The sequence below is a fragment of the Lepisma saccharinum genome, chromosome 8 (genome assembly GCF_977018435.1).
Source record: "Lepisma saccharinum chromosome 8, izLepSacc3.1, whole genome shotgun sequence".
In the NCBI taxonomy this organism is placed as follows: Eukaryota; Metazoa; Arthropoda; class Insecta; order Zygentoma; family Lepismatidae; genus Lepisma; species Lepisma saccharinum.
Window position 1 is genome coordinate 22,313,949 of NC_139236.1, and position 19,364 is coordinate 22,333,312.

Consider the following 19,364-nt stretch of genomic DNA (forward strand, 5'->3'; position numbering starts at 1 on the left):
GATGAGCCCAGTCGGTGCTTTTCGTGCAACAACGAACTTCACTCTCTGCACAAAAAGCACCGTTAAGAACAAATAACGTACTTTGCATGCCCCCGCGAGAGAGCTTAAGGGACTGCCAATTGACATAACTAATTCATGCGACCGTCTGAACGCGTCCGTTGTTTTCAAATATCCTCCACACTCGAATGAATATACTGCTATCTTTAAAACACCAACAAAGAAATGTTCGAATTTGCCTATCGTTCCTTTCCAACTAAAAATCTTTCTTCATCCGGGTTTTTTCAGCATTGAATCGATCAGGACAATCCACGCCGTATCTGGTGTATATTTTCAAGATTTTTGCTATCAGCGAGCAATTCAAGAAATACTCGACAGTCCCAGAAATAGCAACGATAAGCACAAGACGAGAATGTCGATACACAACTTTGTTAACAGACTCAGTTGTTCAATAAAATGCCATTCAGTTCATTTTCTGCTGGTAAAGCCACTGTGTTTCTTCATTATAAATACCTTGGAAAATTATTAACTCACAAATCGTCGACCTCATCTCAAAGTGTCGTATTTCAAATTTTGCAATTTTTCAGGAGAGCGATGTAAAGTTTTTCACACATTTTAAAACTATTACTATAGAAATAATGTTTCACTTCTGAAACTAATATTTGGGATGCGTGTTTACTGAAGATTAAAGTTTCTTTTCAAACAATATTCTAAAAAAATGTGTTTTATCTAGTGGTATAAAAAGTAGCATAAACAAGATACGACCATTTGTGACGAGTGTGATATGTCCGAACGCTTGACATACGGCACCTTCTTTAAAGTGCGTCATTACTTGATTGAGCAACTTCTTGCATTATGTTTTATTGTAATTCTGTATTATTGTGGCGGGTACTTTACTTTTCCTTGCTTTTCCATGAAGATATGAAAAATTTTGTTACAAAATACTTAAAATACTTGTAGATAATGATTATAATTTTTCGATTGATTCAACTATAAGAATAGAACTTTGATACTGTGCTTCAACACATTCATTTCTCTACTTTTATCTGATTATGGTGAGAAAGAGGAAATATAGAACCTAGTGGGAGCGAAACACTGTGATTGATTCATAAATATTTCTGTCAAACTTTAACGAGGTGATGATGGCTTCATACCATTAGCAGCAATTACAGCCCTTGGTACTTATATACCGTGAAACTGTAGTTAGCAAATCGTCGATTATAACATAGTACCGTTTCCTGGCATTTTGACACGTAAATAACTTGTTGTAAATTACATTCTACGGATCTCACATTGGTACTTGACAAGGAAAGAATTCTCATATCCCCTTTTATCAATTGTATTGTAACGATCTGTCAATTTTCCATGTAGGTCAGACTAAGTTTAAATTTTGAATCGTTAAATGTTCATCAGAGAGTGTACAGTCATTTTTGGGGTGATATAAAGTCAAATTCACACTGTTAAATTCGCATCTCACTCCAAACTGTAGGACAAGTACCGATTAGCCTCTGTTTGCAGAAAGTGGACTTAAAACTTGTGTTGTGAAATTTGTGCCTTGTGACCTGGGGATCTCTTGGAGAAAACTGTCATACATTTTAATCACAGTCAAATCTGGATTACAATGTTATTGGAAGACTGGCTACTGCCATAATGAGATTTCACTCGTAGAAATCTCTTTAAATAAACAACAGTAATTTTTTGTAATCTCATCTCTGTTTTGAAAGCTTTTGTAAGTGACGCCTCTCTCTCTTCTCTATTTCCAAAACGCTGGATTCCTTTATTTGATAAAGTCTAGTTCTAACAACTCTTCCTGATATTTTGAAAATATTTAGAAAAGTAGTGTTCCATACTACCAGTTTTTCATTAGTAGAGGAAGGGAGGAAATATTGATAGTTTTCTAACAACGAGCCACTTCGTTGATTGTGTCTTGAACTGAAACAAACCTAACGGTAAATTCTCTTTTGAACTTAATATCGAAGTTTTTATACTATAAAATATTTGCTCTTCTTCACCAAATCTTAGGTGACACATTTTTCCATTTTTTTACTCTCATTATATCGTTATCTCAGACGGTGCTGAGGAACAAAGTTCTTCGTTCTAAGATTATAACCTTGACTTTTTAGTCTATCAGCTTCTTTATATTTGTTAATTTTGGAGACCAATCTTGGTCTGACTCTTAACTTAAAAATATTCAGGATTCTTTGGCTGATCCCCAAAGGGAGTGGTTGTTTTCTGAAAGATCGTAATTGGTTTATGATTATTTTTGCACCTTATATTGTTTTGAAATGATCCCAGCACATTGAATACATACCCTTGGTACAAGCACTAAAGACTTTCTTCTTACATGAAGGACCTCACATGACATCTGCATTCAAGTAGGATTGTTAGTATCACAGGCACAGAAATCTCCATATGGATTTAGGTCGAAATTCTCAAAAGGCGGGTTTCTTCGTTTTATGTTGTGTCTGCGACAAAGGAACGTCACTGCCAGATGAGGAATTTTCCGTTGTGTCCTGTCAACAGCAATAATCACGATTCCTGTATACAACTTTTGTTCTGGCTTCCATTGATTTGAACTTGATAACTTGTTTTAAAGTATTTTCACTAGAAATAACAAGTGTTTAGTGAACACAACATTCTTGACACGTACCGTTTTGCCTCTAAACTCAAAAATCCACCTTGCTTCTTTTGCTAGTAACAAATTACTAGAGCTAAGCAAGTATATAAATATGTGCCATAAATAGACTGTAAACAATGTACATAAGTACCATAGTGAATGATTGTAAAGCCTTTTGGCGTTTATTTTCCGGTTTCCGACAAAGTTAAAACATTTTACTTGCAACAATTCGTTCAATATCAAAAATATTAACTTTCCATCGAGAAAAATGGTCTTTACAGAGAAAGGACTAGCCGGGCGTATCTCAGTTTGAGCTGGAAAATTTTCGTCACAAAGAGGCGTAACTCAAGATACGAAACTTTGACAAATCCTAAAAAAACTGAATATCTCGAAAACGGATGATAGTTGAGCGACGTCGATTTGGCAGATTGTGGGGACCACCAATTACTATACGTAGGTGAAATATCTCAAATTTTGCTTTTTTTGAGATACGACACTTTGTGACGGGTCGACGAAATGTTCGATTTATATCATAAAATGAGTCATCATGAATGGCTTCAGAATTACCACATCTATTGCCTTCGCCTTATTACAAATTAATATTTTAAAGAGTAGTCCCACTGCTTTCAGAATATCATTAGTTGTGCATAATTGTGTGTGTGTGTGTGTTTATCCCTTATGAATCCCCTCTCCCGGTTGACTTTACATGCTAATCGTATGAGTATGAGTGATGATATGATGAAACTGATGATGATATACTTACAAAGAACACTTATGCGCAGGCCGGGATTCGAACCCGATGTCCCTGGAGTCGTATCCTACTGTTTTAAAATACTTGAAAGTCTTTGCAGTTTTTCACAGGATTTGTTGTTGGAAATTGAGTGAGATATTAGACAATAAATACATCGGCCTTCATATAAAAGTTGTTCGTCTATCTCTGCTGATTACTAATCGTAATGCCTGTCTTATGCTGAGGAATATTTATAAATTACATAGTGTCAGTGTCTTAAATGGTACCCTACTAGCAGTGGCATTAATTGGGTAGGAGAGAACATGGTTATACGAAAGTTTAAGCTACAAATTAAAGAAACGCCATGCAAGATTCATCGTTTCGTCACCCCTCTTCCCCAGGCCTTAATTGAAAGCGTGCCCTTTCGTTTTCTCCTCGCTTTTTCCTCCATCTGCAGGTTCTGCAATTAAAGTTCCCAGATGGTTCTTGTAACGAAGCCTAAATTTATTACGAAACACGTCCGTTCATTACATTGCCCTGGGATCGACGTGTACAAGCTCTTTTGAGCGGGGTCCTCGGTCAAGGAGCCACGCAGAACGGGCTTTCTTATGCAAGGCGTCTCCTCATCATGCCGGCTGGATGAGGAGCGCTGCAGATTGTGCATCGAGCACCGCGTCTCCAAAGATGTCTGGGAGCTGGAATGGAAAACAAATTTCAGACGCGAAGTGAATGGCTAAGATGGAAGTTGGGACCGTAGATCCCGAGTGGAAGACGAAAGTTAAGACAACGGTCACATCTGGCAGCCTTCTAATTTCTTTTACTCGGGAACAGATTATTTCGGGTTACGTGGTTCTTGGCAGATGCTCCGTGGAGTCACTGCTAATGGAATGGAGTACGACATTTTCCCGATTCCGACCTTGATCTCAATGAAATTATGGCTGACTTTGGAATGTTACCTCGTAACTAAAACATGCTACGTTTTTACATTATTGATTGATTGAATTCCTGTTTTAAGTCCACTTTATGCACAGTAATAATAATCGGGACTGGACCTACAGTTTAAAGTGGAATCCGAACCACTATGTGCCTCCACCGGGAATCAAACCCATGACCCCTTGATTACACGGCAGCGACGCTACCACTGCGACATCGGGGAGACCCTTTTTACATTATTTTAGACAATAGAAACGCAGACTATGTCAAAAATTTGTTGCATTGATTACGCTTAATGTGCTTACAAATTGTATTACTTCATCTTTAGGTATGTGATGTAACTCTCAGTCTATCAGTAAGTATTATGCCTCGATAGTATAGACATAATACAGTATATTTCTTACTAACTTCCTCGAGCATGTAATTATATTAAAAGGTTTGAATTCCGTTAAGGTTTCGCCCTGCGTGAGATCATAGTTCCCAAATCCAAAGCGTCATTTTAAAAAGTAGCCTTTAAGACGAAAACTATGGTGCGTATCCAACATGGGTTTTGAATTTTCGATTTTATGCTCTTATAATATCTATGCCCTAGGCTAAGTTGTGGTTTGTGCCCCCTTCTCTCCCGCCGCACTATCAAGCGCCAACATTTTATGTGCGTCTCAATGTTTTTCTTATGCCATGATTTGCGATATTTGCACTACAAATTTTGAAATGAAACAGAGCCCGACCCTGTGGCCGAGTGGTTAGCACATCGCGCTGCGACGCCAAGGGTCCCGGGTTCGAATCCCGGTCGGGCTTGGTTGTTTGTGAATGTCCATTCATCAATTTCATCATTTCATCACTCATCTCCATCTTCGCAAATTAGCCAAGAGGCACAAAACGCGAAGTAAAATAAACTAAATCAAATCAAATCAAATCAAATCAAGAAATGAAACAGAAAAAGTCATTAAAAATAATATAGTTTATATTTAAAGATTCCTATTATGCATTTCTGATTGAAAATGTTTAGCGTATTTAAGAATATTTCCGTTATATCTTATTGTATATAGAACATCTTTAAAGACGTTCTAGTTTGGGAAAAAAAAAAATTCAGTAGTGTGTCACCAGAATATAATCCTTTAAGTAAAATAAGGAAAAAAAAGGGTTAGGAATAATAATTCAAATAAATTAGACAGTATGCAGTATGTTCTCAGTAGAAAAAAATGTATTTAGTAAAGCTTTGAATGGTACCCTAGGCTTTAGCCCCTTCCCCTCGCTACGGCCATGAAATAATGTATTCTGGTGCGTACTTATCTTTGAAGCATGTTTCAGCAAACAAGATATTGTATTTTTCTATTGTCAAGAATATCAAGAATGCGTAAAATAAGGAAATGGCACAACAAGTTTTATGTTTCATATTGCGCACATGAGTTTGCCATGGTCCTTCATGTCAGTGTGCACTGTACTATGCTGATTACATGCACTTTGAGACACAATGTAAGAAATACGGTAAGGTTCGATTTCAATATGGTTGATAGCTATTTGACAGGTACCAGATCTTTAAAATGTTCTTGCCAAAAGTCTGGAAAATAAGGGCAAATAAATTAAGCATTGAAATTTATCTCGGAGAATCTCTCATGAAACTTGAATTTTGATCTCGGCCTTTCAGAAATTAATAAGTAGCTAAGCCACGTCTCAGCCGAAGAAAGTAAATTTGGCAGGTCTTTATTTTTGCAGCAACGAAGCTTCGAGTTGTAACATGTCGTAAAGTTTGGTTTGTGTTAACTCGTACTTGAACAACTATAAACACAGAGAGAGAGAGAGAGGGGGGGGAGAGAGAGAGAAACCAACATTATGATAAAATTATTACTTCCTGCTCTAAAACACAGTCATAATCAATCATCTTACCGCAGAGGAGAACCCACTTTCTACAAGAAATAAACAAGAAAGATATTGTTTTCGTAAAACTTTTGCCCGCTTCTTATGCCTAGAAAAAGTGAAGGGCGAAAGTTTCTTCTGTTCTCTTATAAAGAATGTAGTCGAAACCTTCCTGAGGAAAGATAGTAGATAGTAGAAAGAATGATAACATATATTAATCCGTTAATCTCTGCCGCTCTTCTGTGAAATATGTAATGTGTTGGAATAAATATAATGCTCTTATTTTCATGTTTGTTGCATATTAATATTGAAGTTTATATGGGAACTACATATACATATTTGTAATCCATGCATGCATTGACGCAGCAGCATGCCTAGAAAAATCGGTAGGGGTCATTAATTGCAAAAATTAGGGCTCCGATAATTATGTAATTACATTTTTCTTGTTTACATTTTTCAGGTCAAATCAGTGAAATGTTAGCGTTCCAAGCCAAATGGAGCCTAAAAATTTGAATTTTAAAGTACATATATTTACATTTTTTACTCACAAATACATATATTAGGAGAGGTAGTGGAAAATCAACCGCATGGACACGTCCATCCGACTGGAACATGCAATGTGTTATTCATGTGGATTTTTGGAGAAAGGTTCAGAATTAATGCTCAGTATTTCTGCACATTATGAACGGTGCCGTATGAAATGTCATTTGCAAGTAAAGACCGTATTGTCTAAACATATCTGACCGACATGCAGTGTGAGGTTTTGCCTCATACCTATTATAGCAGGATTTAACCTCCAGTTATTACCATTTGTATGCGCATCTTGAAGACCTTCTAGGAGGAAAGAAGTTCCACACAAATGCAGCATTACAGCAAGATATCCTGACGTGGTTATGACTGTAGCCAACTTCCTTGTACGCCAAGAATCGGGGACGTGCCGCAACGATGGCAGCCATGCCAGGAGGCTCAGTGGGAATTCTTTGAGAAACTGTTCTAGTTTGGCGCTTGTAGAGATTTCCTTTTTTTCTACAAATGAAAGTCTCAGTCAACAATATTTGCATATTTCCTGGAATTTTCACATTTAATCGTATTTAAATATACCTGCATATGTACACTACGGAATGTATCGCTCAGAACAGCCCGACTTGACATTTTTCGCTGAACAGTAGTTCCTGTGGAAGTTGTGAAAGGATCACTTGGTGATGCATTGAAGAAGTTTTGGAGAAAATCCAAGGGTACGAGACAATTCTATACATTAACTCCAGTATTAGAAGCAGTACACACCAGAAGATATGAGCAAGTTTAAATATGCACTATTACTTCGTTCGAACCAAAAATGCCCTGTTGTGCGATAACAGAAGTTCAATATTTGAAAGTTTGATACACGTTGTTATTCGACTTGGAGTTGGAGGATTTTATAGTGAAAAAGTAACAGGAATATTAAATATCGAATTTGCGATATGCTTGTGTTGGTTTATCTGCTTTCAGCAATTTGAAAGAGAAATAGAACGGAAATGTTTGGTGCAGTTTTCATACTTTTGAATGATTGCAGTACATAGCCTACACGTATTCATTTCCATGCACTTTTCGGGATTTGAAATTTCTCGACTGCTCAGAATCCCGAAAAGAAAAAAAAGATTCCCGAAATCACAGTACCAACATTTCGCATACTCTATGATTTACAGAGAGTTGAAATATGTTATGACACTTTTCCTGTCCCTTGAAGTGCAAAGTTCTTTCACTTACTTTGCATGTGATCTAGTGTACGTGCTTGTGCAGCTCGAGTCTAATTATTTGAATGCACTTAAAGTTTAAGAAGGGACGGACTTCTACGAGAGGCATTCAAATGTCAACTTGTCTTCGACATAGAAACTGCATTCTTGTAGGCAAGCGAGGCTCTGGATCATGGACTCGCATCCTTTGGAATTCGTGCCCTGTCCATATGTGTGCGATTGTCTCTCAATTCATTTTATCTAGTCATTTTCATCTTTTCGATAAGTGAAGGTGTCAGAAAAGCGACGCAAAGTGATTTCGTTATTGATTGCTGTTTGACCGTGGTTTCTTTTTTTTCCCTTTATTTTTTGTCATTTGAACATATGATTTTCTTTCTACGGAAAGGCGCCATTTCCAGGTAAAACCCTTACGAAACATCAAGTTTTAAAAATGCTAGGCTAGGCTCTTGTTATTTACTTCAGATAACCGGGTGTCTATGAGCGTGAATATGACTTAAAATAAACCATGATTTTTTTTATTTATTATTATTATTATTATTATTATTTTGCAAAACACATCTACTCGTAATAACAGGACATTCATTGCAATATCGGGAATAATCAAATAGAATTGCATAATGTACAAAACATCGTTTCATGTCCTTTTTTCTGTATGTATGCTCATTTATTACTTACGTTTATCTTTGCTTTCCAGAAATCACGTATCGCTTCCAGACTGCTCGCCCAGAAGTTCGGCAATTGCTGTTACAGTACCTCCTTCCATGGCTGCACAACATGGAGCTAGTTGATCCTAATGTGCCACCTGCGAATCCGCTGTCGTACTTCCAGGTATTTTATTATTTCCTTACTCCTGATATGTGTATGTATAGTGTCATTTGTGTACATTCTCCAGGCCTAGCATCTCGTTGCATGTCTTCCGGGTTCGATCGATATTGAGATGAATGTTCTCTGATACATCCATGGATCGAAGCAAATCAGGAGAAACAGCGATGTTTTCTGAAAATATTGAAAAATGTATGGCTATCGCATGTCCTTTAATATTTCCACAACATTAAACGATCATTTTTTGTCAGGTGCAAAGATTGTCACACGAAAGTTCCCATATTCTAACCGTCCCTTGGCTTCGTAATTTTTAAAGAGGATAATATTTAATTTCGGTCATATCCACTGTGTATTGAGAAATAAGATGTGTGAGGACCTCTCCGATGGCGTAGTGGTAACGTCGTCGCCTTGTGACGAAGGGGTCTCTGGTTCGATACCCGGCAGAGGCGCAAAGTGGTTCGGGTCTATCTGTTCGTAAAGTGAACTTAAAACACGAACTCAAATATGATGTGTGAATTTGACATTCTGTCTTTAGTTTTGTGATACGGGCATTGGAAATGGGACGGAGTGAGCGTGTCACTCTCGTCAAAATAATCCAGGTGTGTAGTGCGCGCGCACATGTTTTTGGCGTACTGCACACTGAGTCACCTAAAATCATTCAAAAGTAGATGATAATGAGTAGAAACTACTTAGCACGACCATCACAAGTCTTTCAAGAATTCTTACTAGAGTTGATTTGACCTGAAATTTTCTGTTGGCCTGTACCACACACCAGCACCGCTACTGTAAAATGTGATGCGCAAATGCACGATATTAACAGATTGTAATTTCTTCTGTGCGTTATTCAAACTTCTGCATTTTCTAGTTAAGGGTTATTCAACTGCCTTCAACACAAAGTAAAAATGACTTCGCTTCTAATGCCAACATGACTTGCTTACTGCGCAAAATTATTGCATTTGCTGAACGCGGAAATTTAATATACTGTAACAAGCGCTTGCGGTTCTAAATACCATAGAACATTAGTTCTAATTTAGGTCATTAAATATTCACATATAATGTATAAACACACTATATTTACATTGCAAGAAAACACAAACTGATACACCAAAGGAGCTATCGAACTAATAACATCGAAAACTTGACAAAATTTCTATTGCCAAGTTCATATGTAATGCCCATGTAACACACAAGTTTCTTGTGAATGGTTCCCTACATGTAAAATGTCAACACTATGCCATGAAAACTTCAGTGGAAAACCGCCTGCTGTTGGGTCGGTGATGTTCGTCACTTGCAGAATGATGTTCTTCTTTAATCCACAAGGCTGCATAATTTTCGGCAGGGTAATCTTTGATGACTGGGCCATTAATAGTCACGAATAATTTTTCAATTGTGTTTGTTATAGTTAATAAAGGGTATGCTTTCAATTCCATTTTCTGTGAGGGGGTAAAACCATCCGTGGCAGAGATAAAAATAATTTTCTTTTGCCGGGTACACATTTTTTGTGGGGAAGAATTCCCGGCATCCCCCTGTTAATTGCCACACTGATTTTATGAGAGCTGTAGGTAGCAAAATATGTCCCAGGGCGATTTGGTGCGACTTCTAAGGCTTCTTCTTGCTCTGAGCCTTTCGGCCCGACGTTTCTTCTTTCAGCACTCAACTATATTCTAAACGTCTGGAGAACATAAATATTCATATCCTGTAAAGGTGTCTCCGCTGTTTCTGTTCTTCATGCAGTTTTATAATTCATTTATCATGCTCCAATAATTGGATGAAAAATTAGGTCTACTTTCTATGTTAACTCATCTCAGCAATGCCTGCTGCATGTTATGTTGTTTTTTTTAATTATTCTTCCAAGTGACAGCTCACGTCCATCTCAGCCGTGAAACATAGCCTACACCCCTCCTGCTTTATCTTCATTATCCAGCTGTTTTTTAACACCTATGCTACAGGCTTATTTGTTTGAACAAAGTTTATAAACTGAAAACAACACAAGTAATAAAGAAAGGAATAGAAGATTGAAACGGGATGTGTAGGACCAGGATAGCCGTGCGGTCTTTTGTAAGTTTTTATTAGGCCCGTCTAGTTCGCTGCACTTTTTGACACTCAGTGTAGTGCAGATGTATCCCGGTGTCAGGCTGGTGCAGGGAAATGACGTTCAACCAAGTAGACGAATAGCTGTGTTCAACTTTAAAAGATTCAACGAATACTTGCCTGCTGCTTTAAACTTTCATTTGATTAGTTAGCACGCATCACGTGACCATACACCACACATTACACCTCTCTAGAAGGTATTGCAACGGTGCAGACACCAAATCAACGAAGTAGACGAGTCGGTGTTGCACCGTGTAACTACACGCGCCAGTGCAGAGTCAGAAAGTGCAGCGAACTAGACGGGTTATTAGGACAGCGTGTAAAACTTTATTACAAATTTGCCATTTCCTGATACTCTAAACTCGTCTCACGACCGAAGAAACTACAGGAACTTGCTACACCCACTGTTTGCAACGATGATGTACATATTGAGAAATTTCATAAAACATGCCTTGTAGCGCCCGCGCGGGCGTTAAATTTATACCGAGAACCAGAGTAATAATCTCCGTGATGTTTTATCAGTTCCAGACACTCCTCATCGATCTGCTCACCTATTTCCGGAGGCAGCTTCACAACAGAGGAGCATGTGTTGCCCAGAATCCTCCCTCCCATCTTCCCCCACAGCCTGTGGAGGTGCACTTGAAACATCGGCCGGCTGATGAGCGGGGCTCTGCTTAACTCGCCCACTTTAAATGAAGTGCTGCCAAGGGAGTAGTGTGCAGTCGTTTCCAGTGGACATTTAGATTTTATATTGTTATATTCTAAACACGACAGTTCTCAGTTCGGCAAAAAAGTTACGTGGCGACAATTTATCACTAGGAACTCTGTCACTTCCTGGAGAATACAGACTGCAATTTACAAACGCGTTTCACTGGAACGGGACTGGACTCGATTGCATAATGGATAGGTCATCTAGGTCTCAGATATTCTCATTGTTTATTTTAAAGAAATCCTTTTGTCTGCTCATTAATTAACCTTGTATATTGCTAGATATATGTTTAAATGTACAAAATCAGATGATTTTGGGTTTCGGTTTTGCCCCTACATTAACGAATCAGTGGTTCATCAAACCACTTTTTAATGTTATGCCTTCTTGATGGCGCAGTGGTAGCATCCCCGCCTTGTAATCAAGGGGTTACGGGTTCGATACCCGGTGGAAACATATAGTGGTTCCGATCCCACTTAAAACTGTAGGTCCAGACCCGATTAGCCTTACTGTGCAAGAAGTGGACTTAAAACATCAAATCAACCAACCATTTTTAAGAGTTTTGGGGGCGACCCAGTGGGGTAAAGATGGTCGAAGCTGAAGTTGAGAATGTGGCAAGCCTTACGCCCACCTACTCCCTCGTCTACAGCTCTCTATGGCATGAAGCAATTTGCAAGGGGCGACGTTAGAACGAATTTAAAACGGGCAATTCCGGAATGAGATATTTCTTTATTCAGCAGGTGTGTATTATTATTTCCCCGGCCGGTTCAAATCCGGGAACTTTTCTAACGTTGGAAGCGACCCCGGCGCACACCCAGCGTCGAATAACATGGGTACCTGGGGAAACCTGGGGGGTAAAAGCGGTCAGGGGCGTGGTGCTGATCACATCAACCCCAATCACGACCGGATCAAGAAAGTGTGGGGCGTTACCCCCACACCCCCCTATACGCCATCATGGCGTGGTGCTAAGCACAGGAAAAAAAAAACATTTGAAGTAGGGTTACACCTAAGCTTACAGTATTTTACACAGATTACTATAAAACCAGCTTTTCGCCCTTTTCCAACCTTCGTCGCTTCATTTCTCGTGAAATTCTAGCCTGATTTGATATATCACTTCACACCCTTTCCTTTGATATTTTTGCGTTGAATTCAATATGGCGGTCAACAATATGCAGGACCTGCGCTTGACACACACAGCTAGGAATCTCCCTGTGCCTAACCTATTTCTTTCTTGACCAATTATACCCTTAACACCCCCTACATTTTGTAGGGAGTGTTAAGGGGCATTTGACTCGTCATAGTTCATGTAATGAGGCTTATCAGTCACATAGTTACACATATTATTTTGTATCTTCTGATCCCATTGCAGCCCCAGAATGATCTTTTGATATGTTTTAGAGTATAGCATGAGAGACCAAATATATTTTTTTCCCACGATTCTTGGTGATAACATGTTTTGAGATATTCAAGATCAAAGGTCAAGGTCACGTGACAATTATATTTTTATCCAAAGGTAGGCTTGTTATATATCACTGGAAAGCTTGTTCAATTCCCTGTACAATAAGCTGTATTTGAGCTTCCTAGACGAAATAGAGGCGCAGTTGCAGCACATTTAGTATAGCTAAGCGGGCTCAAAAAGGGCAATTTATGCTAACTTTGACCTTGAATAATTTAACAATTACAAGACGCACGAGACTCAAAATTTTCATAGTTAATAAGTTCCATCCATAGTTTCAACTCCTCAAATATTGATGAAAATCGGAGATGGTCAGGTTGGAAATTGCACATATCTGTGTTGATGTGACATGGAATGACTCTCGGATACTATTGGTGTTATTAGATCGCAGATTGGGATAATGCATGTTACTAGATGTAATTTCTTTTCCGCTTAGTAAGTGTTTGTGTGTGTGAATTGCCTGATTAATTTTTAGTAGGAACGCTTATTTTCGCCTGGATTCATACGTGGGTATTTGAAGCTCTTCTCTGCACGTTCGTGAAGCCGTGTGTTCTGTATTTCGCATTCTACGAATAGCCCAATTTTGCATTTTCTCTATTTTATTGGTGTTATTTCTGTTAATCCCATAGAGTACAGAGTAACAATGTTCAAGTAACGGCCTAATAAATGCTTTGTAGAACGCTAATTAGTGAGCAATGTGTACATATTTGCAGACATATTGAAACTGTTTGATTCTGGGTGAAAAGGATAAATTCTCATCTAAGTACATACCAAGATATTTTAGACTCTCACTTGGTTTTATATTCGAATTACCTATTTTAATATTGTGAACTTGCATGATGTTATTGTTTTCCGTGGATAATATTAATACTTGCGTCTTGGACTCGTTCCCTTTTATCATTTTAGATTGATTACTATAAAATTAAGAGCATGCAGTTGCGGCATCATGATTCTCCCCCCCCCCCCCAAAGAAATTCAAGACAATGCTATCTGCTGGCAAGCTTATGGCCACCATTTTTTGGGATGCCAAGGGATTACTGTTCATCGACTACCTTCAGCAAGACGATCACAGGTGACTATTATTCGCAAATGATTCCAAAAGTGAGGGATCCAATCAAGGAGAAACGAAGAGGGATGTGTCACAGGAAAGTGCTGCTGCTGCAAGACAATGCTCCAGCCCACAGAAGCCATCTTACAGCCGCCGCTGCTGCTGATGCTGGATTTGAACTAATCGAGCACCCTCCCTACTTTCCAGATCTTGCCCTGAGTGACTTTCAATTGTTCCCAAGGCTGAAGCAGTACTTAATGACAGCTGTCACTTCCGAGTTTTCCATTTTGTCAGTCAGCGCTCACCTTGTCCTGAAAAACATAACATATCATTAACATTATAGACCCTACATGGCTGAAATTTTGTGTGGAGTTATACATGACACACAAAAAAGTTCAGTTGTTTCGGATCATTCTTTCTATGTTAGGGACAATAATTGTTGTACTCCCCTCGTAGTAACTTTACATATGGGATCAACATGGTTGTGCTTATTAAAAATTTAGTAACATATAATATTGCATCATAATACAGGGGCTTCACAAACCTCAGAAACGTGGAGATCTCATGGAATTTTAAGAAAATAAAAAATTCAGAGAAAATAATTAATCATAAGTTCAAATGAAGCATATCTGATGGACAAGAATATGCTTTGGCCTTCTGATATAAATTTCGAGTAATATGTATTAATAATTATTAATACATATTACTTGAAATTAATAATTACAGCTTCAGTAACTTAACTTTGCAAACGTGAGCGTGCACACATGTGATATGAGCATTTTGCCAATATTGATGAACTACTGATAAAACATTACTGATGCCTGTAATCGATATTCTAATGGTCAAATATAAAATCGCAAATTTTCCTTGAAGAAGTGATGGTTCATTCACCTCCTTAATTAATGTATGAATGAAATCTTTTTTGCCTTTGAAAAGGAACTGCGCATCTAGACATTTACTTTAAAAAAAATGATGTATGAACTATTCGTTTTTATTCATGAAAGTAATAACACAATGACATAATATTACTCTAAATTACAGGCCATTTAGAAATATATCAGTTTGATAATACAAGGTAACCAAAAAAGTTCTTGCCGTTTTTGACGTCCCATTAATCATGCGCTCACCGAGAGGAAACGAAATGACGCACGTGCCTGTCAAGCGATCGGGAGTTAGTCTGATCATCTACTGTCAGTAATACAGGCACGTTGCGCACACACAGCAGTCACAACTCGTCCAGTGTCGAAGAGAAATGAAGGTATCGAAGCAGCTTGTTCGAGTGTGTTTGTTGTATGACTTTAAAGTAGGTCTGGCAGCTGCCGCATCAAGCCGCCGCATTTGCCAGACATTTGGGGAGAATGCCGTGAACGAACGCACTGCCAGGCATTGGTTCCAGAAATTCCGTTCGGGAGATGTGAGCCTTTCGGATGAATCTCGCAGTGGACGACCACATGTGTTGGATGACGAGGCCCTGAAAGCATCCATCGAGGAGGACAGTGGTCTAACGTGGGATGAACTTGCAGAAAGGTTCCATGTTTTCGCTGAAACAGTCAGACTGCACCTACATGGTATAGGGAAGTCATACAAGTTAAGCAAGTGGGTACCCCACACATTGTCGGCAGCCAACAAGGAACAAGGAGTGACAGCCTGTTTGTCCTTGCTCACTCATCACCTGAACACACCCATATTTGAACGCTTGCTCACTGGTGACGAAATGTGGGTCTTCTATGACTCTCCCAAGCGTACCAGAGATTGGTTGTCGCCACGTGACCCTCTTCCTCACACCTCAAGACCACCTCTGCACCCACGAAAGGTTATGCTCTCTGTATGGTGGTATTGTCTTCAAGTGGTGCATTACGAGCTCCTTCCACCTGGTCAGACCATCACTGCTGACCTCTACTGTCAGCAGTTGCAAAGGGTGCACCGTGTATGGCGGCAGAAGGAGCCGGCATTGGTGAATCGGAAGGGTGTGCTGTTCCTGCACGACAATGCCAAGCCACATGTGGCAAAGAGGACCTGGGAGACATTGTGCCATCCATCATATTTACCGGCCCTTTCACCAACAGATTACCACCTGTTTCATTCCCTCGACAACCACCTCCGTGCGAGATCCTTCGCAAATGAGGGAGACCTATGGAACGCACTCACGGACTTCTTTGCATCCAATCCCGCCGAGTTTTATCACGAGGGTATTGTGCAGCTGCAGGAACGTAGGCAAAAGGTGTTGGATGCTGATGGAGATTACTTCGAAACCTAAAGGTACGTACCGTCCAATGTATTGCTCTTTGTTTATCACTGCTCTAGAACGGCAAGAACTTTTTTGGTTACCTTGTATTACCGATAAAACCTATACACCCTATGCCCATATTGGCCAATATGCCATGTTCCTTGAATAACACGAAATGTTCATTCACCTCCTTTATTATTAGAATTAGAAATCAATCCGGCATGGAGTCCAGCAATTCTGATCATGTCAGCTCACTAACCATTGCAAGTAGTATTAAATTTTCATACTTCTTTTTAAAAAAAATTGATGAGAATAACTAATGCCTAAATGATTGATCTGTTAAATTGAATGTGTGTAGACTGCATTTGCCGCTATGAAACTAAATATTCTAAACTTTATAAGCCACAAAACACACAAAAGTTGTTAATCAGACTACTAGCTAAGTAAGGCTATAGTGACCTTTTGATAGTGACAAGCCTAGTTTCAAATTCCAAATGGCTCTTTAAGTTTCGAGAACTAATTCGTTCACGTTCACTCTAACGTGAGTTCCAACGGCGACTGCCACCTGTACTTCAAACTTTATAATTGTAGAACTGTCGTTGTTTTGTGAATCCTTTTTTTCTTTGTACAGTCACCGGCAATAAAAACGGGACACCTAGATCCTGAACTACTCGCTTCTCTGCAAAACGTTATGTGTGTTGCATAATTCTACGGCGCTAAATGGATTTGAATAGCAAATTTTCAGTGGCAATTTCCAACACCGCCGTAGAGTTAGGCGGGGAAGCGAGTATTGCAGGATCAAATTGTCCCATTTTTTGCCGGTGACTATACATCGTGTGGAGTAGAAAAAGTTGAAAAGAATACGCCATGCGGAGTTCGTTTTATGTAAAAATAAATGTATCGACGAAGTGACGCTGAATATTCGACGATAATAAAAACACGTATTAAGTATGTGTACACCATATGAAATCTGCAAGGTTCCTTTATACTCGTGAATTTATCAGCAACTTGAGTAAACTCAGATCATAAATATATCGCAAAAGTATGTGCCACATTTCTTGTCCATTTTCTTGTTAATGATCCTTAAGCACTTTAATTAGAAGTGTTCGACCCTCTTCAACTCGGTTGATCTTCTCAGCTATTGGGTTTGGCGATATAGCCATTGTTTGTTGCCGATGAAGACTTCCATTTTATTCGCTGGCTCTCTTAAGAAACGCATCACTGGCGCCACTCTGTAGCCCCATGGAGAGAAGAACGTTAACAAAACACGTAGATTTGACCTTTTATGAACAGAACCAAGTTCATGAACAGTGCAACGATTTAGTGTTCCATAGTTCGGCCTTGAATTTTTTCTGTTCATACTTTCAAGAGTAAGGGTGTTACACAGAAGCCAAAATTAGCACACACAGAACTAGTTTATATCATATCCCAAAGCCCAGGTCAAGTTGCAGACAGAAATAAAGTGTCCCCCGTCCTCCAAGTAAGTACCGGAACTGCCTCGAAGAGAGGAAATCATATTCCGTTTTGCCGCTTCTGAGAGGAACATATTCCAAACCATAGACATGCAAATAGTTGTCCGTTGCGTCACCCTTTTGCATTTCTTTCACACTCCAGAGGATTTGGCCTTCTGCCCATCATTCTGGCCAAAGAGCAAGAATGCCCTTGTTCATCCACATGTTTTGAACCAGTTCCCTATTCCTGCGTGAAAAGTTTTTTTTTTTCTACGCACAGAGATTGTTTTAAACGACGATGCATCATGGGCTTTCTCGAGCTTGTATCCAAGTAATAGACTTCAACGTGACGGGTTGTGTGCTACTAGTGGAGTTTGATGTTTGTTTTCATGTTCACTCTATGCGAATATATTCTAATCGGGACTGGACCTTCAGTTTAAAGTTGGACCCGAACCACTATGTGCCTCCGCCTAGTATCGAACCCGGGACCCTTTGGTTAAATCACGACGTGGACTCTCCCCAGACAACATTACGATGTCCATGCGCTCCTGAAGCGTTAGGAGCATTCTGGCACTGTTTTCCTACAACTGGAAAATTATACATTTGTTACAATCATGCAGTCATAACGTTTTACTGGTTAAAGATACGTTGAAAGAACCTTCACCACTGCATTTCTCGTGAAATTCTAGCCTGATTTGATGTTTCATATGACCCCCTTCCCATTTAAAAATTGGATTCAATATGGCGGACATCCGCTTGGAACACACCAATATAGCTACCTACCCCTAGGCCTAACCTCTTTCTATCATGACCAGTAGTACCTAACCTAACTTCTTTACATTTTAAAGAGGGTTTTAAGGGACTTTTGAATCACCCAGTAACACTCATACATACACTTATCTCTTTTCTTGATATTTCTAATTTCGAGGTGCAAGGCGTTTTTGACAATTGGGTATCTCAGTAAATTTTCTTCCATTAAGAGTCTTCCCAAGTAAGAACTAATATTACTTACATTAAAAATCCAAAGTTAAGAAACATGGAAGTAACCGAAGGAGGAGCAATGTAATATCTTCGTGAGATGATAACGACCTATTATAAAATCGAATTTCCTCCTGGCTCTTACAATTGTCCTATTGATTTAGGAACTATAATAAATGCTATTCAAATAACTATATCTTAAACCCACCACTGAGAAGTGCGCTGTCCCTCGTCGAAAGCTAACACCCGTTTGCATGCGAAGGACGTTAGATGCACAGAAATTTTCATTAAGTTTTTAGGGAAAATGAAAAAATGTCCAACTATGTGTAGGGTTCTGAAGACGGGTTGAAAACGTGTTTTTTGTAGAATGGAGAAACGCAAGAAAGTGAGAATGAAGATAACTTTACAAGACTCCGGACCTATTGAACGATAAAGTGAAGACTACACTGCTATGACCATGTAATGAGAAAAGCCAATGACGTAATAAAGGAAGTAATACAACAGAGTGCCTGAGGAAGAGGAACACAATGAAGTACAAGAATAAGATGCTTGAACTCGGCGAGAGAAGATATGGACAGACGGGAATGGAAGGTCAGAGTGCTATGGAAGAGGCCAATTAACGACGCTAACAACTGAGTTCACTTGGAGACGCAACTAGAAACAAGTCCGGTACAGCCAATAAAATCCCAGTGCCAACTCTGACCCAGTGGCTCAACCC

The 19,364-nt window shown here is 39.1% G+C and overlaps 1 protein-coding gene across 4 annotated transcripts in view; it reads left to right on the forward strand.

Moving 5' to 3' along the window:
- fry (microtubule binding protein furry) overlaps positions 1–19,364 on the forward strand; it is a 1,034,138-nt gene that overhangs the window by 630,809 nt on the left and 383,965 nt on the right. For all 4 annotated transcript variants that reach the window (XM_083126340.1, XM_083126342.1, XM_083126341.1 and 1 more), the window contains one exon: positions 8,562–8,695. In XM_083126340.1, the coding sequence (XP_082982466.1) occupies positions 8,562–8,695 (134 nt within the window). The remainder of the gene's footprint in view (positions 1–8,561; positions 8,696–19,364) is intronic.